The sequence below is a fragment of the Athene noctua genome, chromosome 34, assembly GCF_965140245.1.
Source record: "Athene noctua chromosome 34, bAthNoc1.hap1.1, whole genome shotgun sequence".
Lineage (NCBI taxonomy): Eukaryota > Metazoa > Chordata > Aves > Strigiformes > Strigidae > Athene > Athene noctua.
Window position 1 is genome coordinate 607189 of NC_134070.1, and position 22439 is coordinate 629627.

General features: G+C 64.6%; 3 protein-coding genes across 6 annotated transcripts in view; 1 reads left to right on the forward strand and 2 right to left on the reverse strand.

The window, feature by feature from the left end:
- The window catches only part of DHX16 (DEAH-box helicase 16), a 30781-nt gene extending 9243 nt beyond the window's left edge, over positions 1-21538 (reverse strand). For all 4 annotated transcript variants that reach the window (XR_012635419.1, XR_012635418.1, XM_074930478.1 and 1 more), the window contains exons 1-15: positions 21309-21538; positions 20326-20570; positions 19322-19484; positions 17690-17746; positions 17287-17541; positions 14456-14683; positions 12493-12681; positions 11483-11593; positions 10871-10986; positions 9491-9701; positions 7114-7212; positions 6376-6528; positions 4464-4604; positions 2862-3024; positions 1554-1672 (exon numbers count right to left, since the gene is read on the reverse strand). Coding sequence is in view for 2 of the 4 variants with exons in the window: in XM_074930478.1 (XP_074786579.1) it covers positions 1554-1672; positions 2862-3024; positions 4464-4604; positions 6376-6528; positions 7114-7212; positions 9491-9701; positions 10871-10986; positions 11483-11593; positions 12493-12681; positions 14456-14683; positions 17287-17541; positions 17690-17746; positions 19322-19484; positions 20326-20570; positions 21309-21512 (2454 nt within the window). In the remaining 2 variants the exon portion in view is untranslated. The remainder of the gene's footprint in view (positions 1-1553; positions 1673-2861; positions 3025-4463; positions 4605-6375; positions 6529-7113; positions 7213-9490; positions 9702-10870; positions 10987-11482; positions 11594-12492; positions 12682-14455; positions 14684-17286; positions 17542-17689; positions 17747-19321; positions 19485-20325; positions 20571-21308) is intronic.
- Positions 1-22439, reverse strand: part of LOC141972579 (uncharacterized) — a 710276-nt gene that overhangs the window by 543275 nt on the left and 144562 nt on the right. The gene's annotated exons all lie outside the window — the stretch shown is intronic.
- Positions 1-22439, forward strand: part of LOC141972595 (uncharacterized) — a 366186-nt gene that overhangs the window by 205159 nt on the left and 138588 nt on the right. The gene's annotated exons all lie outside the window — the stretch shown is intronic.

The following is a 22439-nucleotide window of genomic DNA, read 5'->3' on the forward strand; positions in this document are numbered from 1 at the left end:
AGTCCCTCCCAAAACCATGGTGAACTCACTCACGGGGTCCACCACCACCCTCCAAGTCCCCCCCAGTGCCTCCCAGTGCCCTCCCAGTGCTCCCAGTGCCCCCCCCAGTGCCTCCCAGTAACCCTCCCAGTGCTCCCAGTGACCCTCCCAGTCTCTCCCAGTGCTCCCAGTGCCTCCCAAAACCATGGTGAACTCACTCACGAGGTCCACCACCACCCTCCAAGTCCCCCCCAGTGCCTCCCAGTGCCCTCCCAGCGCTCCCAGTGCCCCCCCCAGTGCCTCCCAGTGCTCCCAGTGACCCTCCCAGTGCTCCCAGTAACCCTCCCAGTCCCCACCAGTGCCTCCCAGTGCTTCCAGTCCCTCCCAAAACCATGGTGAACTCACTCACGGGGTCCACCACCACCCTCCAAGTCCCCCCCAGTGCCTCCCAGTGCCCTCCCAGTGCTCCCAGTGCCCCCCCCAGTGCCTCCCAGTAACCCTCCCAGTGCTCCCAGTGACCCTCCCAGTCTCTCCCAGTGCTCCCAGTGCCTCCCAAAACCATGGTGAACTCACTCACGAGGTCCACCACCACCCTCCAAGTCCCCCCCCAGTGCCTCCCAGTGCCCTCCCAGTGCTCCCAGTGTCCCCCCCAGTGCCTCCCAGTAACCCTCCCAGTGCTCCCAGTGACCCTCCCAGTCTCTCCCAGTGCCTCCCAAAACCATGGTGAACTCACTCACGAGGTCCACCACCACCCTCCAAGTCCCCCCCAGTGCCTCCCAGTGCCCTCCCAGCGCTCCCAGTGCCCCCCCAGTGCCTCCCAGTTCTCCCAGTGACCCTCCCAGTAACCCTCCCAGTCCCCACCAGTGCCTCCCAGTGCTTCCAGTCCCTCCCAAAACCATGGTGAACTCACTCACGAGGTCCACCACCACCCTCCAAGTCCCCCCCAGTGCCCTCCCAGCGCTCCCAGTGCCCCCCCCAGTGCCTCCCAGTGTCTCCCAGTGACCCTCCCAGTGCTCCCAGTAACCCTCCCAGTCCCCACCAGTGCCTCCCAGTCCCTCCCAGTGCTTCCAGTCCCTCCCGAAACCATGGTGAACTCACTCACGGGGTCCACCACCACCCTCCAAGTCCCCCCCAGTGCCTCCCAGTGCCCTCCCAGCGCTCCCAGTGCCCCCCCCAGTGCCTCCCAGTTCTCCCAGTGACCCTCCCAGTGCTCCCAGTAACCCTCCCAGTCCCCACCAGTGCCTCCCAGTGCTTCCAGTCCCTCCCAAAACCATGGTGAACTCAGTCACGAGGTCCACCACCACCCTCCAAGTCCCCCCCAGTGCCTCCCAGTGCCCTCCCAGCGCTCCCAGTGCCCCCCCCAGTGCCTCCCAGTTCTCCCAGTGACCCTCCCAGTGCTCCCAGTAACCCTCCCAGCCCCCACCAGTGCCTCCCAGTGCTTCCAGTCCCTCCCAAAACCATGGTGAACTCACTCACGGGGTCCACCACCACCCTCCAAGTCCCCCCCAGTGCCTCCCAGTGCCCTCCCAGCGCTCCCAGTGCCCCCCCCAGTGCCTCCCAGTGCCTCCCAGTACCGTGGTGAGCTCGCCCAGGTGGTTGAGCGCCCCCAGGGCGTAGAGCTGCTCCAGCGCCAGCACCAGCGTCTCGTGGGGGGGCGGGTCCAGGAAGTCGAAGTGGATCAGGTCGTTGATCCCTGGGGACAGGGGGACGTCGCCGCTGTCACCCCGGGGCCACGCCCAAAGTGTCCCCAGTGTCCCCAAATGTCCCTCCGGGGGCGCCCCAACACCCCCCAAAATGCCCTTGAGTTGCCTCCTGAGATGGTCCCCGAGGTGCCCCGATGTCCCCAAGATGCCCCGATGTCCCTCGAGATGCCCCAATGCCCCCCAAGATGCCCCAATGTCCCCCAAGATGCCCCGACGGCCCCCCGAGATGCCTCCTGAGGGCCCCCCGAGATGCCCCAATGACCCCTCAGATGCCCCCTGAGATGCCCCAATGCCCCCCAAGATGCCCCAATGACCCCTCAGATGCCCCCTGAGATGCCCCAATGCCCCCCAAGATGCCCCAATGCCCCCCAAGATGCCCCAATGCCCCCCAAGATGCCCCCTGAGATGCCCCAATGCCCCCCAAGATGCCCCAATGACCCCTCAGATGCCCCCTGAGATGCCCCAATGCCCCCCGAGATGCCCCAATGACCCCTCAGATGCCCCCTGAGATGCCCCAATGCCCCCCGACATGCCCCAATGACCCCTCAGATGCCCCCTGAGATGCCCCAATGCCCCCCGAGATGCCCCAATGACCCCTCAGATGCCCCCTGAGATGCCCCAATGCCCCCCGAGATGCCCCAATGACCCCTCAGATGCCCCCTGAGATGCCCCAATGACCCCCGACATGCCCCAATGACCCCTCAGATGCCCCCTGAGATGCCCCAATGCCCCCCGAGATGCCCCAATGACCCCTCAGATGCCCCCTGAGATGCCCCAATGACCCCCGACATGCCCCAATGACCCCTCAGATGCCCCCTGAGATGCCCCAATGCCCCCCAAGATGCCCCAATGACCCCTCAGATGCCCCCTGAGATGCCCCAATGACCCCTCAGATGCCCCAATGACCCCTCAGATGCCCCCTGAGATGCCCCAATGCCCCCCGACATGCCCCAATGACCCCTCAGATGCCCCCTGAGATGCCCCAATGACCCCCGACATGCCCCAATGACCCCTCAGATGCCCCCTGAGATGCCCCAATGCCCCCCGAGATGCCCCAATGACCCCTCAGATGCCCCCTGAGATGCCCCAATGACCCCCCGAGATACCCCAACGCCCCCCGAGACGTCCCTACGGGCTCCAAAAGCCCCCCCAAGCGTCCCCCCGGCTCCGTCATCTCACCGAGGCTCTTGAGGAGGAGGACGAGGGAGCCCAGGTCGGCCCGTTGGATCTCGGGCACCGGCGTCTCCTCCAGCTCGTGCTGGAAGGCCCAGGCCGTGTAGAGACGGAAACACTTGCCGGGAGCCACGCGGCCAGCACGGCCCGCACGCTGATTGGCCGAGGCCTGCGGGTCGTTGTCACCGGTCACCCGTGGGGACACGGGGCAAGGGGGACACAGGGAACGGGGTGGGACAAGGGACGTGGCTGCTCATGGGGACAGGGGGTGTGGTTGACCGTGGGGACAGAGGGAGAAGGTGACAGGGGGTGACAGGAGGTGACGGGGAGGTGATAGGGGGGTGACACAGGGTGACAGATACCCGGGAGCAGGGGGTGACAGGAGGTGACGGGCGGTGACAGGGGGTGACAGGAGGTGACGGGCGGTGACAGGGGGTGACACAGGGTGACATGGTGACGGGCAGTGACAGGTACTTGGGAGCAGGGGGTGACAGGAGCTGACGGGAGGTGACAGGGGGTGACAGAGAGCGACAGGAGATGACAGGGGGTGACGCAGGGTGACAGGCGGTGACGGGCAGTGACCGGTACACAGGAGCAGGGGGTGACGGGAGGTGACAGGGGATGACAGAGAGTGACAGGAGGTGACACAGGGTGACAAGAGATGATGGGTGGTGACAGGGGGTGACGGGCGATGACAGGGGGTGACCGGTACCCAGGAGCAGAGGGTGACAGGAGGTGACGGGAGGTGACAGGGGATGACAGAGGGTGACAGGGGGTAACGCAGGGTGACAGGGGGTGATGGGCGGTGACAGAGGGTGACAGGGGATGACAGAGGGTGACAGGGGGTGACAGGCGGTGATGCAGGGTAACAGGGGGTGACGCAGGGTGACAGGGGGTGACCGGTACCCAGGAGCAGGGGGTGACAGGGGATGACAGAGGGTGACAGGGGATGACGGGCAGTGACAGAGGGTGACAGGGCATGACAGGCAGTGATGGGAGGTGACAGGGCATGACAGGCAGTGACGGGAGGTGACAGGGCATGACAGGGGGTGACAGGGGGTGACACAGGGTGACAGGGGGTGACAGGTACCCGGGAGCAGGGGGTGACAGGGGGTGACGGGGGGTGACAGGGGGTGACAGGGGGTGACAGGGGGTAACGCAGGGTGACAGGGGGTGATGGGCGGTGACAGGGGGTGACAGGGGGTGACAGGTACCCGGGAGCAGGGGGTGACAGGGGGTGACGGGGGGTGACAGGGGGTGACAGGTACCCGGGAGCAGGGGGTGACGGGGGGTGACGGGGGGTGACAGGGGGTGACAGGGGGTGACAGGGGGTGACAGGGGGTGACAGGTACCCGGGAGCAGGGGGTGACAGGGGGTGACGGGGGGTGACAGGGGGTGACAGGTACCCGGGAGCAGGGGGTGACGGGGGGTGACGGGGGGTGACAGGGGGTGACAGGGGGTGACAGGGGGTGACAGGTACCCGGGAGCAGGGGGTGACAGGGGGTGACGGGGGGTGACAGGGGGTGACAGGTACCCGGGAGCAGGGGGTGACGGGGGGTGACAGGGGGTGACAGGGGGTGACGGGGGGTGACAGGGGGTGACAGGTACCCGGGAGCAGGGGGTGACGACCAGGGACTCCATGCCGGTGCGGGCGCTGTAGCTCTTCTGTTTGCAGAACCCCGGGTCCAGGACGTAGACGATCCCCTCGATGGTGACCGACGTCTCCGCGATGTTGGTGGCCACCACCACCTGGGGGCGGGGACATCAGGGGACACGCCCCCAGGCCCCGCCCGAGGAGCCCCACCCTCTTAAGCCCCACCCTCTTAAACCCTCCCCCTGCTCAGCCCCATCCCTTCAATTCCATCCCATTAAACTCTTTAACTCAGATTTAAGCCCCACCCCTTGGGCTCCGCCCACAGACCCCACCTTCTTAAGCCCCACCCAAAGCCCCACCCCCTCAAACCCCACCCCCTGAAGCCCCACTCTCCTAAACTCCCTCTTTTCCCCCCCATCCCTTCAATTCAATCTTACTAAACTCCACCCATTTAAGTCGATCTTAAGCCCCACCCCTGAGGCTCCACCCACAGACCCCGCCCTATTAAGCCCCACCTCCTTAAACCCCGCCCCAAGTCCCACCTCCTTAAACCCCACCCTCTCAAGCTCTACTCTTAGACCCCGCCTTCTCCAACCCCTCCTCTTAAGCTCCACCCTATTAAACCTCCCCTTAGACCCCACCCTATTAAACCCCACCCCCCTTAGGCCCCACCCTACTAAGCCCCACCCCACGACCCCACCCCGCTTCTCCTTACCCCCCAACCCTTCCCCGTTACACCCTCAGCCCCTTCTCCCCCCACCCCTCTTCCCCCTCAACCCCGCCCCCCTATTTCCAAGACTCCTCCTCCCCAAGCCCTTCCCTAGAGCCCCGCCTTTTCTCTTAAAGGGCCAGCACCCACCCTATTAAACCCCACCCACTTAGACTCCACCCCTTTAGACCTCACCCTATTAAACCCCACTCCCTTAGACCCCACCCTCTCGAGCTCTTAGACCCCGCCTTCTCCAACCCCTCCTCTTAAGCTCCATCCTATTAAACCCCACCCCTTTAGACCCCACCCTATTAAACCCCACCCCCTTAGACCCCACCCTATTAAACCCCACCCCCTTAGCCCCCACCCTGTTAAACCCCACCCTCTCAGCCCCCACCCTGTTAAACCCCACCCTCTCAAGCTCTACTCTTACACCCTACCTTCTCCAACCCCTCCTAAGCTCCACCCTATTAAACCCCACCCCCTTTAGACCCCACCCCCTTAGGCCCCACCCTACTAAGCCCCACCCCACGACCCCACCCCGCTTCTCCTTACCCCCCAACCCTTCCCCGTTACACCCTCAGCCCCTTCTCCCCCCACCCCTCTTCCCCCTCAACCCCGCCCCCCTATTTCCAAGACTCCTCCTCCCCAAGCCCCTCCCTAGAGCCCCGCCTTTTCTCTTAAAGGGCCAGCACCCACCCTATTAAACCCCACCCACTTAGACTCCACCCCTTTAGACCTCACCCTATTAAACCCCACTCCCTTAGACCCCACCCTCTCGAGCTCTTAGACCCCGCCTTCTCCAACCCCTCCTCTTAAGCTCCATCCTATTAAACCCCACCCCCTTAGACCCCACCCTATTAAACCCCACCCCCTTAGACCCCACCCTGTTAAACCCCACCCCCTTAGACCCCACCCTGTTAAACCCCACTCTCAAGCTCTACTCTTACACCCCACCTTCTCCAACCCCTCCTAAGCTCCACCCTATTAAACCCCACCCCCTTTAGACCCCACCCCCTTAGGCCCCACCCTACTAAGCCCCACCCCACGACCCCACCCCGTTATTCCTTACCCCCCAACCCTTCCCCGTTACACCCTCAGCCCCTTCTCCCCCCACCCCTCTTCCCCCTCAACCCCCGCCTCCCTATTTCCAAGACTCCTCCTCCCCAAGCCCCTCCCTAGAGCCCCGCCTTTTCTCTTAAAGGGCCAGCACCCACTTTGCGGGCTCCGGGTGGGGTGGGCTCGAAGATGCGGGCCTGCATGTCGGAGGGCAGGTTGGCGTAGATGGGCAGCACCAGCAGCTCGGCCAGGCGGGAGCCCAGGCGGCGGCACCGCTCCTGCAGCAGCTCCACGCACGCCTCGATCTCCTCCTGCCCCCACGCAGCCACAGTTGGGGGGACAGGAGGGGACAGGGACGTGGCGGGGGACGGGACGGGACGAGGGGACATCCCCTGGGGGGGGTGGGGACAGCCCAAGGGGGACGGGGGTACCGCAAGGGGGACGGGGATGGGGAAATGAGGATGGTGAGGGGAGTGGGGACAACTTGGGGGGGTATGGGGGGGGACACAGGGACATCTGGGGGGACAGGGGGGGTTGGGGACATGCCAAGAGGGGACAGGGACATCCCCTGGGGGGGTGGGGACAGCCCAAGGGGGGTGGGGGAAATGAGGATGGTGAGGGGAGTGGGGACAACTTGGGGGGGCATGGGGGGGGACACGGGGACACTCGGGGAGGGTGGGGACACCCCAGGGTGCGATGGGGACACGGGGACATCCAGGGGGGGACAAAAAGATGGGATGGGGGGAACTCAGAGGGGAAAAAAAGGGGGATGAGGCCACCCAGGGGGACATCGGGGACACCCAGAGACACGGAGGGTGGCAGGGAGGGGCCAGGGGGGTGCCCAGGGGACAGGGGGGGGTGACAGGGAGGGGACAAGGGGACCCAGGGCCACCCACCTGTCCCGTGAGGAAGACGAGGATGTCCCCGGGGGGCTGGGTGACGTGGATCTGCAGCACCGACACCACACACGCCTCCAGGTAATCGGCCTCGGGTGCCTGGGGGGGGACGTCAACCCCCAGTGTCCCCAAGTGTCCCCCCAGTGTCCCCAGGCTTCCCCCCCGTCCCTGTGTCCCCCAGTGGCCCCTTCACCCCTGTCACCCCCCATGTGTCCTCCAACACCCGACGGTGCCCCCAGATGTCCCCCCGTGTCCCCCTGTGACCCCAAATGTCCCCTTGTCCCAACGTCCCCAATGTCCCCCAGCTCTGTGTCCCCAGATGTCCCCTTGTCCCAATGTCCCCAATGTCCCCCACCTGTGTCCCCAAATGTCCCCTTGTCCCAACGTCCCCAATGTCCCCAGATGTCCCCTTGTCCCAATGTCCCTGATGTCCTCCAGCACCCCTCTTGTCCCCAATGTCCCCAATGTCCCCTTGTTCCCTCACACCCCCCGATCCCTCTACTCTCCTTGCCCCCCCCCCGTGTCCCCTCACCCCCGCTGTGTCCCCTCTCCCCCATGTGTCCCCTTGCCCCCCCGCGTCCCCATGCTGTCCCCGTGTCCCCTCACCCCCCACTGTGTCCCCTCGCCCCCCCTGTGTCCCCGTGTCCCCTCACCCCTGGCATGTCCCCGTGTCCCCTCACCCCTCCATGTCCCTGTGTCCCCTCACCCCCCCCAGTGTCCCCGTGTCCCCTCACCTCCCCCATGTCCCCTCACCCTCACCGTGTCCCCGTGTCCCCTCACTCCCTGCCGTGTCCCCTCGCCCCTCACCATGTCCCCTCACCCCCGCCATCTCCCCGTGTCCCCTCACCCCCGCCATGTCCCCTCACCCCCGCCATGTCCCCGTGTCCCCTCACCCCCCTGCCGTGTCCCCTTGTCCCCGCCGCGTCCCCTCACCCCTCCGTGTCCCCTCACCCCCGCCACATCCCCGTGTCCCCTCACACACGCCATCTCTCCATGTCCCCTTGGCCCCTGCCGTGTCCCCTCACCCCGCCATGTCCCCTCACCCCCGCCACGTCCCCGTGTCCCCTCACCCCCCCGCCGTGTCCCCTCGTCCCTGCCACGTCCCCTCACCCCCCACCATGTCCCCTCATCCCCCTGCCGTGTCCCCTTGTCCCCGCAGCATCCCCTCACCCCTCCGTGTCCCCTCACCCCCCTGCCGTGTCCCCTCACCCCCGTCACATCCCCGTGTCCCCTCACCCCCCCGCCGTGTCCCCTCGTCCCCGCTGTGTCCCCTCGCCCCCCGCCGTGTCCCCTCGCCCCTGCCACGTCCCCTCGTCCCCGCCGTGTCCCCTCGTCCCCGCCACGTCCCCTCGCCCCCCGCCGTGTCCCCTCGCCCCTGCCACGTCCCCTCGCCCCCGCCGTGTCCCCTCGTCCCTGCCACGTCCCCTCGTCCCTGCCACGTCCCCTCGTCCCCGCCGTGTCCCCTCGCCCCCCACCGTGTCCCCTCGCCCCTGCCACGTCCCCTCGTCCCCGCCGTGTCCCCTCACCCCCCCGCTGTGTCCCCTCGTCCCCGCCACGTCCCCTCGTCCCCGCCGTGTCCCCTCGCCCCCCGCCGTGTCCCCTCGTCCCCCGCCGTGTCCCCTCGCCCCCCGCCGTGTCCCCTCGTCCCCCGCCGTGTCCCCTCGTCCCCCGCCGTGTCCCCTCGTCCCCGCCGTGTCCCCTCACCCCCCGCCACGTCCCCTCGTCCCCGCCACGTCCCCTCGTCCCCGCCGTGTCCCCTCGTCCCCGCCGTGTCCCCTCGCCCCCCGCCGTGTCCCCTCGCCCCCCGCCGTGTCCCCTCGCCCCCCGCCGTGTCCCCTCGCCCCTGCCACGTCCCCTCGTCCCCGCCGTGTCCCCTCACCCCCCCGCTGTGTCCCCTCGTCCCTGCCACGTCCCCTCGTCCCCGCCGTGTCCCCTCGCCCCCCGCCGTGTCCCCTCGCCCCTGCCACGTCCCCTCGTCCCCGCCGTGTCCCCTCGTCCCCGCCGTGTCCCCTCGCCCCCCACCGTGTCCCCTCGCCCCCCACCGTGTCCCCTCGCCCCTGCCACGTCCCCTCGTCCCCGCCGTGTCCCCTCACCCCCCCGCTGTGTCCCCTCGTCCCTGCCACGTCCCCTCGTCCCCGCCGTGTCCCCTCGCCCCCCGCCGTGTCCCCTCGCCCCTGCCACGTCCCCTCGTCCCCGCCGTGTCCCCTCGTCCCTGCCACGTCCCCTCGTCCCCGCCGTGTCCCCTCGTCCCCGCCGTGTCCCCTCGTCCCCGCCGTGTCCCCTCGCCCCCCGCCGTGTCCCCTCGCCCCCCGCCGTGTCCCCTCGCCCCTGCCACGTCCCCTCGTCCCCGCCGTGTCCCCTCGCCCCCCGCCGTCACCTTGGTGTAGTAGATGTCGACGGGGAAGCGCCGCCCGGGGATGCGGAAGACGGGCGCGCGGTCGAAGAAGGCGGCGAAGCGCGGCGTGTCCAGCGTGGCCGAGGCCACCAGCACCTTGAGCTCGGGGCGGAACCGCGCGATGTCCTTGAGCAGCCCGAAGAGCACGTCCGTGTGCAGCGTCCGCTCGTGCGCCTCGTCCACCAGCAGCACGCTGCCCGCCCCGACGGGGACACGGGGACACGGGGACAGGGATGGGGAGACAAGGGGAAAGGGATGGGGACAAGGGGACAGGGGGACAGAGAGACAGGGGGATGGGGAGACAAGGAGATGCGAGAATGGGGACAAGGGGACAGGGGGATGGGGACAAGGGGACAGGGGGACAGAGGGACAGGGGGACAAGAGAACAGGGATGTGGACAGGGACAGGGGGACAGGGATGGGGACAGGGATGGGGACAGAGGGACAGGGGGATAGGGACAAGGGGACAGGGGGACAGAGGGACGGGGATGGGGACAAGGGGACGGGGACAAGGGGACAAAGAGACAAGGGGACAAAGAGACAAGGGGACAAAGAGACAAGGGGACAGGGATGGGAAACAGGGACAAGGGGACAGGGATGGGGACAGGGGCACAGAGATGGGGACAAGGGTGGGGACAGGGGGATGGGGAGAGGGGACAGGGACAGGGGGACAAGAACAGGGACAGGGGGATGGAGACAAGGGGACGGGGATGAGGACAAGGGTGGGGACAAGGGGACAAGGATGGGGGGACAGGGGAACAGAGACGAGGGGACAGGGACAGGGACGGGGACAGGGACGGGGGGACAGGAACAGAGAAACAGGGAGACAGAGACAGGGATGGGGACACGGGGACAGAGATGGTGACAGGGACAGGGATGGGGACGGGGGGACACGGGGTCAAAGGGACAGAGATAGGGACATGGGGACAGAGGGACAGAGATGGTGACAGGGGGACACGGGGACAGGGATGGGGACAAGGGCATGAGGATAAGGGTGGGGACAGGGGGATGGGGACAAGGGGACAAGGATGGGGACAGGGATGAGGGGACAGGGACAGAGAAACAGGGGCACAGAGACAGGGATGGGGACAAGGGGACAGGGACGGGGCACAGAGGGACAAACACAGGGACGTGAGCACAAGGGGACAAGTGTGGGGACAGATACAGTGTCCCCCATGTCCCCTCAGTGTCCCCAACATCCCCTCAGCACCCTGCTGTCCCCCAATGTCCCCTCAGCATCCCCAATCTCCCCCGTCTCCTGCAACATTCTGATGTCCCCAACATCTCCGGTGTCCCCCACACCCCTGACGTCCCCTTAGCGTCCCCGCTGTCCCCTCAGTGTCCCCGCTGTCCCCAAGGTCACCTGTAGGAGCCGAGGTCGGGCTCGGTGAGGAACTCCCGCAGCAGCATCCCGTCCGTCATGTACTTGAGGACGGTGCGCTCGGAGGTGCAGTCCTCGAAGCGGATGCTGTACCCCACCTGGGGACAAGGGACACCCGTGTCACCCTGTCACACCCTGTCACCCCCCCCCCGGGGTCCCCCAACTGCCACCCCCCCTGGGGTCCCCTCGTTTGGGGGCAGGGGGACACACTGAGGGGGGGGGGTGTGTGTCTGTAGTGTCACCCCTTGTGTCCCCACTGTGTCTGTGTCCCCCCAGTGTCACCAAAATGTCCCTGTGTCCCTCAGTGTCCCCATGTCCCCACCATGTCCCTGTGTCCCCCCAATGTCCCCATGTCCCCCCTGTGTCCCCATGTCCTCACGTCCCTCCAATATCCCCATGTCCTTGTGTCCCCCCGATGTCCCCATGTCCCCCCGTCTCACCCCAGTGTCCCCATGTCCCCCCTTGTGTCCCCTCAATGTCCCCATGTCCCCGCTGTGTCCCCCCAATGTCCCCATGTCCCTGTGTCCCCCCAATGTCCCTGCATCCCCCATGTCCCCCCCATGTCCCCATGTCCCCCCGATGTCCCCGTGTCACCTCGTTGCCCAGCTTGGTGCCCATCTCCACGGCCACCCGCGCAGCCACGCTCATGGCGGCCACTCGCCGGGGCTGGGTGATGCCGATCTTCCGCCCCTGGCGCGTGTAACCCTGGGGGGGCACTGGTCAGAGAACGGGGGGCGCCCCCCTCTACCCCCCCCAACCCCCCCCCAGCACCCCAAATCCCCCCTCTACCCCCCCCAAACCTCTCCCAGCACCCCCAGGACCCCCCCCAGGACCCTAAATCCCCCCTCTACCCCCCCAAACCCCTCCCAACACCCCCAGGACCCCCCCCCAGGACCCTAAATCCCCCCTCTACCCCCCCAAACCTCTCCCAGCACCCCCAGGACCCCCCCCAACACCCTAAATCCCCCCTCTACCCCCCCAAACCCCTCCCAGCACCCCCAGGACCCCCCCCAACACCCTAAATCCCCCCTCTACCCCCCCAAACCCCTCCCAGCACCCCCAGGACCCCCCCCAACACCCTAAATCCCCCCTCTACCCCCCCAAACCCCTCCCAGCACCCCCAGGACCCCCCCCAACACCCTAAATCCCCCCTCTACCCCCCCAAACCCCTCCCAGCACCCCCAGGACCCCCCCCAACACCCTAAATCCCCCCTCTACCCCCCCAAACCCCTCCCAGCACCCCCAGGACCCCCCCAACACCCTAAATCCCCCCTCTACCCCCCCAAACCCCTCCCAGCACCCCCAGGACCCCCCCCAACACCCTAAATCCCTCCTCTACCCCCCCCAGCAACCCAAATGCCCCCTCTACCCCCCCCAAACCCCTCCCAACACCCCAAATGCCCCCTCTACCCCCCCAAACCCCTCCCAACACCCCCAGGACCCCCCCCAACACCCTAAATCCCCCCTCTACCCCCCCCAGCACCCTAAATCCCCCCTCTACTCCCCCCAAACCCCTCCCAGCACCACCAGGACCCCCTCCAGCACCCTAAATCCCCCCTCTACCCCCCCCAAACCCCTCGCAAGACCCCCCGCAGCCCCCCCACCTCCTCGTGCAGGTACTGGGGGATCTGGGTGGTCTTGCCGGAGCCGGTCTCGCCCTCGATGACCAGGATTTGGTGCTGGGCGATGGCGGCCATCAGCTCGTCGCGGTAGGGGAAGATGGGGAGGCTGCGACGCGCCTCCTGCGCCGACTGGCGCCGCCGCTCCGCCTCCGGCACCGGCGCCGGCGCCTCCTGCCAGCAGGGACCCCCCCGTGTCCCCCATGTCACCCCCGGTGTCCCCACGGCCCCCCATCATCCCTCCAGGGTCCCCCCAGTGTCCCTTTGTCAACCCCAGTGTCCCCATGGCCCCCCATCATCCCCCCAGGGGTCCCCCAGTGTCCGCTTGTCACCCCCAGCGTCCTCCCAGGGGGCCCCCAGGGTCCTCTTGTCACCCCCAGTGTCCCCATGGCCCCCCATCATCCTCCCAGAGTCCCCCCAGTGTCCCCATGTCACCCCATCATCCTCCTAGTGGTCCCCCAGTGTCCCCTTGTCACCCCCAGGGTCCTCTTGTCACCCCCAGGGTCCCCACAGCGCCCCATCATCCTCCCAGGGTCCCCCCACTGTCCCCATGGCCCCCCATCATCCTCCCAGGGTCCCCCCACTGTCCCCATGTCACCCCCAGTGTCCCCCCAGCCCCATCCCTACTACCCACAGCACCCCCAGGACCCCCTCCAGCACCCCAAATCCCTCTTCTATCCCCCCCAAATCCTTCCTGTCACTCCCAGGACCCCCTCCAGCACCCCAAATCCTTCCTCTACCCCCCAAAATCCCTCCCAGCACCCCAAATCCCTCCTCTATCCCTCCAAGACTCCTCCTATCACCCCTGGGACCTTCTCCAGAACCCTAAATCCCTCCTCTTTCACCCCAAAATCCCTCCCATCACCCCCAGGACTCCCTCCAGCACCCCAAATCCCTTCTCTACCCCCCCAAATCCCTCCTGTCACTCCCAGGACCCCCTCCAGCACCCCAAATCCTTCCTCTATCCCCCCCAAATCCCTCCCAGCACCCCACATCCCTCTTCCATCCCCCCTCAAGACTTCTCCTATCACCCCTGGGACCTTCTCCAGATCCCTAAATCCCTCCCAGCACCCCAAAATCCCTCCCAGCACCCCCAGGACTCCCTCCAGCACCCCAAATCCCTCCTCTACCCCCCCCAAATCCCTCCCATCACCCCCAGGACCCCCTCCAGCACCCCAAATCCTTCCTCTACCCCCGCAAATCCCTCCCATCACCCCCAGGACACCCCTCCAGCACCCCAAATCCCTCCACTACCCCCCCCAAATCCCTCCCATCACCCCCAGGACCCCCCTCCAGCACCCCAATCCCTCCTCTACCCTCCCAAGACTCCTCCTGTCACCCCAGCGACCCTCTCCAGAACCTTAAATCCCTCCCAGCACCCCAAAATCCCTCCCAGCACCCCCAGGACCCCCTCCAGCACCCCAAATCCTTCCTCTACCCCTCCCCAATCCCTCCCAGCACCCCAAATCCCTCCTCCATCCCCCCAAGACTCCTCCTATCACCCCTGGGACCTTCTCCAGATCCCTAAATCCCTCCCAGCACCCCAAAATCCCTCCTGTCACTCCCAGGACCCCCTCCAGCACCCCAAATCCTTCCTCTATCCCCCCCAAAATCCCTCCCAGCACCCCAAATCCCTCCTCCCTCCCCCCAAGACTCCTCCTATCACCCCTGGGACCTTCTCCAGATCCCTAAATCCCTCCCAGCACCCCAAAATCCCTCCCAGCACCCCCAGGACCCCCTCCAGCACCCCAAATCCTTCCTCTATCCCCCCCAAATCCCTCCCAGCACCCTAAATCCCTCCTCTACCCTCCCAAGACTCCTCCTGTCACCCCAGCGACCCTCTCCAGAACCTTAAATCCCTCCCAGCACCCCAAAATCCCTCCCAGCACCCCCAGGACCCCTTCCAGTCCCCCCCCTCCTCCTCACCCCAAACCCCGTACCCCCTCACTTTCTCAGGCTCAGTGCCCTTCATCTGCACGGCGCTGACGAACTGGATCATCTCATCCTCCTCAAGCACGAAGTCGTAATCCTTGGGGGGCTGCCGGCGGGCGGCGTCGCGCGCCCCAAACCTCAGGGAAGCCGCCCCGATTCTCTCCTCCTCCCATCGCCGCTGCTCGTCCCGGGGGGCCAGTCGTTCTTCCTCCTCTCCCGTCGCTTCCTCACGCTCGGGGATTTTCTACGGGGAGGTGGGGACAGGGGTGAAACCGCTGGTGTCACCCCAAAACACCCCCCAGCCCCCCCCCCCCCCCCCCCCGCCCTGAGACGGGGCAGGAAGGAGCTTGGGGAGAGGGAGGGGGAATCCGAGGTGCCGTGGGGAGTCTTGGTGGTGATGGGAGGGAATTTGGGGGGGGTGGTAGGGAGGGTTTGGGGTGCTGGAGGGGATCCTGGGGGTGCTGGAGGGGATCCTGGGGGGATAAAGGTGAGATTTGGGGTGCTGGAGGGGATCCTGGGGGGGATAAAGGGGATCCTGGGGGGGATAAAGGGGATCCTGGGGGGGATAAAGGTGAGATTTGGGGTGCTGGAGGGGATCCTGGGGGGGATAAACGGGATCCGGGGGGGATGAAGGTAAGATTTGGGGTGCTGGAGGGGATCCTGGGGGGGATGAAGGGGATCTGGGGGGGATGAAGGTGAGATTTGGGGTGCTGGAGGGGATCCTGGGGGTGCTGGAGGGGATCCTGGGGGGGATAAAGGTGAGATTTGGGGTGCTGGAGGGGATCCTGGGGGGGATGAAGGGGATCTGGGGGGGATGAAGGTGAGATTTGGGGTGCTGGAGGGGATACTAGGGGGGATGAAGGGGATCCTGGGGGGGATGAAGGGGATCCTGGGGGGGATGAAGGTGAGATTTGGGGTGCTGGAGGGGATCCTGGGGGGGATGAAGGGGATCCTGGGGGGGATAAAGGTGAGATTTGGGGTGCTGGAGGGGATACTAGGGGGGATGAAGGGGATCCTGGGGGGACAAAGGTGAGATTTGGGGTGCTGGAGGGGATCCTGGGGGGGATGAAGGTGAGATTTGGGGTGCTGGAGGGGATCCTGGGGGTGCTGGAGGGGATCCTGGGGGGGATAAAGGTGAGATTTGGGGTGCTGGAGGGGATCCTGGGGGGGATGAAGGGGATCCTGGGGGGACAAAGGTGAGATTTGGGGTGCTGGAGGGGATCCTGGGGGGGATAAAGGGGATCCTGGGGGGATAAAGGTGAGATTTGGGGTGCTGGAGGGGATCCTGGGGGTGATGGGAGGAATCTTGGGGGGATAAAGTGAAAATTTGGGGTGCTGAAAGGGGCTTAAAAAGTTGTAGAAAAAGATTTGGGAGGGAAAAAAAAGAAAAATTGGGGGGCTGGAAAAGATTCTGGGGGCGACAAAAGGGATCCTGGGGGGGGATAAAGACAGGATTGAAGACATTGGAGGGGATCTCGGCTGCGATGGGAAGAATTTGGGGGAAAAAAGTGAAAATTTGGGGTGCTGAAAAGGGTCTAAAATATGATTTAAAAAAAATTTGAGAAAATTAAATAAAATTTGGGGGCTGGAGGAGATTCTGGGGGCGACAAAAGGGATCCTGGGGGGGGATAAAGACAGGATTGGAGATGCTGGAGGGAATCTTGGCTGCGATGGGAAGAATTTGGGGGAAAAAAGTGAAAATTTGGGGTGCTGAAAGAGTCTAAAATTTGATTTAAAAAAAATTTGAGAAAATTAAATAAAATTTTGGGGCTGGAGGAGATTCTGGGGGCGACAAAGGGGATTCTGGGGGGGGATAACGACAGGATTGGAGATGCTGGAGGGAATCTTGGCTGCGATGGGAAGAATTTGGGGGAAAAAAGTGAAAATTTGGGGCGCTGAAAGAGTCTAAAATTTGATTTAAAAAAAATTTGAGAAAATTAAATAAAATTTTGGGGCTGGAGGAGATTCTGGGGGCGACAAAAGGGATTCTGGGGGGGGATAAAGACAGGATTGGAGATGCTGGAAGGGATCTTGGCTGCGATGGGAAGAATTTGGGGGAAAAAAGTGAAAATTTGGGGTGCTGAAAAGGGTCTAAAATATGATTTAAAAAAAATTTGAGAAAATTAAATAAAATTTTGGGGCTGGAGGAGATTCTGGGGGCGACAAAAGGGATTCTGGGGGCGGATAAAGACAGGATTGGAGATGCTGGAAGGGATCTTGGCTGTGATGCGAGGAATTTGGGGGAAAAAAGTGAAAATTTGGGGTGCTGAAAAGGGTCTAAAATATGATTTAAAAAAAATTTGAGAAAATTAAATAAAATTTGGGGGCTGGAGGAGATTCTGGGGGTGACAAAAGGGATTCTGGGGGGGGATAAAGACAGGATTGGAGATGCTGGAAGGGATCTTGGCTGTGATGCGAGGAATTTGGGGGAAAAAAGTGAAAATTTGGGGTGCTGATAGAGTCTAAAATATGATTTAAAAAAAATTTGAGAAAATTAAATAAAATTTTGGGGCTGGAGGAGATTCTGGGGGCGACAAAAGGGATTCTGGGGGGGATAAAGACAGGATTGGAGATGCTGGAGGGAATCTTGGCTGTGATGGGAAGAATTTGGGGGAAAAAAGTGAAAATTTGGGGTGCTGAAAAGGGTCTAAAATATGATTTAAAAAAAATTTGAGAAAATTAAATAAAATTTTGGGGCTGGAGGAGATTCTGGGGGCGACAAAAGGGATTCTGGGGGGGATAAAGACAGGATTGGAGATGCTGAAGGGAATCTTGGCTGCGATGGGAAGAATTTGGGGAGAAAAAAATGAAAATCCGGGCTCCCAGCGAGGTTTCGGGGCGCCCCACCTTGCCCCGCGTCTCCTCGGGGATGTAATATCGATGTTTTTTCTCCAGATTTTCCTTCTCCCCAGCGCGTTTGTACTCTCGGGCCAAATCCCTGACGCGGCGTTTGTACTCCAGCTCCCGCCGCTCGGGCGCCGTCAGCGTCTCCTCCCCGAATAAATATTCCTCGTCGGCGATTTCCGCTTCCAGTTCCTCCAGTTTATCCCGTTCCCGTTTCGCTAAATATTCCCGACGGGATTTTTTCCGTAATTCCGGCACCTAAAAAAAAAAAAAAAATAAAATAAATAAAAAAAAAAACACCAAAAAAATATCAAAAATATTTTTGAAGTCGGAACTTCCGGGGAGAGGCCGCTTGGGGTTGATTTTTTTTTATTTTTTTAAATTTTTTTTAGGGGGGGGGGCTCACCATGGTTTTTTGATCTTCTTCGGCGATTTTGAGGCGTTTTTGGGCTTCTTCGTATGCCTGAAGGGGTGTGGGGGGGGGGAATAAAAGGGGGTGAGAGGAGAAGGGGGACCCCACAAATTCAGATTGTACGTGGAGGAAAAAAATGGGGGGGTGTGGGTGGCTAATGGCACCCCCAAATCTGAGTGGGGAAGGTGGGGAGGTCCCTTTCCCCCCCCCCCCCCCCAACCCTGTTCCATCGGGGTCCCCCCCAGATGGCGGCTGGGAGCCCTAAAATAAATGCAGGGATCCCCCAAGAGAGTGTGAGGGCCCCCCCCCCAAATCTCCTCCTGGGACTCGAATTCACACCCAACACCCCCTAAATCTGACCCAGGGCCCCCCAGTTCCACCCATGAGCTCGGTAGGGCCCCCCCAAACAGACACGGGTCCCCAAATTGCCCCCCCGGGGACCTCGATTCCCACCCAATCCCCCCCAGATCCCACCCGGGGCCCCCAAAAGCTCTGCAGGGCCCCCCCAAACACAGACAGATCCCCAAATTCCCCCCCCCGGGGACCTCAATTCCCACCCAATCCCCCCCAAATCCCCCCCAGCGACCCCAAATCCCACCCAGGGCCCCCCAGTTCTACCCAAAGACCCCCAGAACCTTGACAGGGCCCCCCCAAACAGACACAGGTCCCCAAATTCCCCCCCCGGTGACCTCAATTCCCACCCAATCCCCCCAAATCCCCCCCCCAGCAAACCCAAATCCCACCCAGGGCCCCCCAGTTCTACCCAAAGACCCCCAGAACCTTGACAGGACCCCCCCAAACAGACACAGGTCCGCAAATTCCCCCCCCGGTGACCTCAATTCCCACCCAACCCCCCCCCAGCAAACCCAAATCCCACCCAGGGCCCCCCAATTCCACCCAAGGACCCCCACGAGCGTGGCAGGACCCCCCCAAACTGACACAGGTCCCCAAATTCCCCCCCCCCAGGACCTCAATTCCCACCCAATCCCCCCCAAATCCCCCCCAGCAAACCCAAATCCCACCCAGGGCCCCCCAGAACCTTGGCAGGACCCCCCCAAACAGACACAGCTCCCCAAATTCCCCCCCCGGGGGACCTGAATCGTCCCCAAATCCGCCCCCAGTGACCCCAAATCCCACCCAGGGCCCCCCAGTTCTACACAAAGACCCCCAGAACCTTGGCAGGGCCCCCCCAAACAGACACAGGTCCCCAAATTCCCCCCCCCGGTGACCTCAATTCCCACCCAACCCCCCCCCAGCAAACCCAAATCCCACCCAAGGCCCCCCAGAACCTTGGCAGGGCCCCCCCAAACAGACAGAGGTCCCCAAATTCCCCCCCCGGTGACCTCAATTCCCACCCAATCCCCCCAAATCCCCCCCCCGGCAAACCCAAATCCCACCCAGGGCCCCCCAATTCCACCCAAGGACCCCCACGAGCGTGGCAGGACCCCCCCAAACTGACACAGCTCCCCAAATTCCCCCCCCGGGGGACCTGAATCGTCCCTAAATCCCCCCCCCCCCAGCGACCCCAAAACCCCCTTAAGGAACTCAAATCCAAACCCCTCGCCCCCATCACCCCCCCCCCCCCCCCCCCCCCAAATCCCATCCTGGCCCCCCCCAGCCCCTCACCTTGGCGTCGGGGCGGGGCAGGACGGAGCGGGTGCGGTCGCGGTCGCGGCGGCGCAGGCGCTCGGCGAAGGCGTCGCGTTCCTCCAGGTCCCGCAGCCGCTCCCGCTCCGACGCTTCCCACTCCGCCTCCGGCTCTTCGGGGGGGTCCCCGGGCCTCGTTTTTCTTTTTTGGGGGGGGTAAAAAAAGCAAAAATTCTGTTATATAACAAAAAAAAAAACCCAACACATCGTAAACCGTAAGGAGGACTCGGAGCTCGACGGGATCCTGAAAATTCAGCATCTGAGGGGACCCTGAGACCCCCCCAAAAGCCTGAAGGGGACCCCAATATCCTTGGGGGGTGTCTGAGAACCTGTGGGGACCCCCCCCCCCCAAGGGGAAACACTGAGATTCTTATCGCTGGGGAGGGGGGGGACCCCAAGATTTGGGAGGATTCTGAGAATCGGGGTAGGGACCCCCCCCCCCCTCCCCGGCCTGAGGGGTAGGAGGAAACTCTGAGATCTGCATAATAGGGGGGGACCCCAAGAACTGGGGGGACCCCAAAAACCAAGGGGGACCCCCCCAAAAAAAGGAAGAAACCCCCAAAACCCTCATAATGGGGGGGGACCCCACAAACTGTGGGGACCCCAAGAACCAGGGGGGGGATCCCTGAGGGGCAGGAGGGAACCCCAAGATCCTCATAATGGGGGGGACCCCCAAACACCAAAGGGGACCCCCAAAAAGTAGGAAGAAACACGAAAATCCTCATAATGGGGGGGACCCCAATAGCTGGGGGGGACCCCAAGAACTGGGGGGGACCCTTGAGGGGCAGGAGAAAACCCCAAGATCCTCATAATGGGGGGGGACCCCCAAAAAGCAGAAAGAACCCCCCAAATGCCCATAATGGGGGGGACCCCAAGAACTCGGGGGGACCCCTGAGGGTCAGGAGAAGACCCTGAGACGCCCATAACGGGGGGGGGACACCCCAATAATGGCGGGGGACACCCCAAGAACCGGGGGCACTCACTGGGGCGGCGGCGAGGGGCTGGAGGCTTCGGGCGACTCGGAGCGTCGCTGTCGAAGATGGCGGCGTCGGCGGGAAGCGTCGGCCGTGCTGGGGGCGGAGCCTTGGGAAGGGGCGGAGCTGGGGGCGGGGCCCGCCCCCTCGTCATCGCTGTCGACCAATCGGTAACCCTGGCTACGGCGTTGGAGCTCCTGGGCCGCCCGCTCGGCCGCTCGGGCCGGTGGCTCCCGCGAGGACTCCCGGGGCACCTGGGGGGCGGGGACGGCGTCAGGACACGCCTCCTGTGGGGTGGCCACGCCCCATGGCACGGCTCCACCCCTCCACCGAGCCACGCCCATCAGCCCCCATAACGGATTGAGGTTACCTGGCAATAGCCCCGCCCCTACACCTAACCCCACCCCTTTAAGCCCCACCCACCCACCCCCGACACGCCCACCCAAGCCCCTCCCTCTCCCACGCAGAAACCCCGCCCCCCCGAGCACGCACCAATCGTGCTGGTCACTCCTCCCTTAAGCCCCGCCTCCTTCCCTTAAAGCCACGCCCCCTAGACACCCCCCACATGCCCCTCCCACCACCCCAAAACCACGCCCCTCGCACAATCACCTCCCGTGGAAGCCCCGCCCCTTCCAAGCACGCACCAATCGTGCTGGCCACGCCTCCCTTAAGCCCCGCCTCCTACCCTTCAAGCCACGCCCCCTAGACCCGCACATGCCCCTGCCACCACCCCAAACCACGCCCCTCGCACAATCACCTCCCGCGGAAGCCCCGCCCCCTCCAAGCACGCACCAATCGTGCTAGCCACTCCTCCCTTAAGCCCCGCCTCCTACCCTTCAAGCCACGCCCCCTAGACCCCCCACACGCCCCTCCCACCACCCCCAAACCACACCCCTGGCACACCCACCTCCCGCGGAATCCCCGCCCTCTTCCCCACGGCCCCGCCCACACTCCGTAGGAGTGGGGTGGGGCAAAGCGGAAGCCCCGCCCACCTTGTCCCAGAGCTCCCGCGCGAAGGCGCGCACCCGCGGCTCCTCCACCCGCAGCGCCTCGGTGTCCCGCAGCCGCTCCAGCAGCTCCTCCGGGCTCCGGCTCCGCCGCGCCAGCGCCACCAGGAAGGCGGGGACGTGCCGCCCGCTCAGGCCCAGCAGCGCCTGCAGCTCCGCGGAGACCCAGCGCTCCAGGGCGGCCGCCATGGCGCTCCCGCCTTCCTCCCGCCTCCTTCCGGCTTCCGCCTCCCGCCCGCCGCGCCCAGCCAATCCCATCGCGGCACCGCCCCCTGCCGCGCGCTTGCGCATGCGTCGCTAGGAAGCCACGCCCGCTCTCCGCTCCGCCTCCTCTGCTCTCCCGCCCGCGGTTTGCGCATGCGTCGTTGTGAAGCCGAGCCCGGCCCGCCCCCCTCCCCCTCCCCTCCGGCACACGCCGCTGCCGCGCGGTGCGCATGCGTCGCTGGAAAGCCACGCCCGCTTTGGCCGCGTGGCCACGCCCACTCCCCCCTCACGCGTCACGCACGCTCTGCGCATGAGTCGCTACAAAACCACGCCCACTTTAGCCGCGTGGCCACGCCCACTCCCCCTCCCACTCGGCACGCCCGCTGTGCGCATGCGTTGCTAGGCAACAACGCCCGGTGCCACAGTGTAGCCACGCCCACTCCCCCCATCTGACACGCCCCCTGGAGCGCTCTGCGCACGCGTCGCTATAAAACCACGCCCACTTTAGCCGCATGGCCACGCCCACTCCCCCCACTCGGCACGCCCGCTCTGCGCACGCGTCGCTAAAAACACGCCCACTGTCACGGCTTAGCCACGCCTACTCCCCTCCGGCCCGCCCTACCCGCTGCGCTCCGCGCATGCGCGCTCCCCCCCCCTACCGTAATCCCGCGTCGAGCCGCGCGGCTACAAATGTAAACCCGCCCTTCGGCTTCGCCAGGGCCGCCCCCGGCGCCTCCCCCCGCCCGCCCGCGCCCCCGGTGTCACCAGCCGGGCTCAGAGCAACGCGTCACCTGTGATTTATTGTCACTTGTCGCGATACAGTGCGGCCACGCCCCCCCCACCCCCCCCCCGCCGGGACAGGAGCAAAGTGAGGGCGTCATTGCCATGGCAACAGGTGCGGGCCTCAGGCTT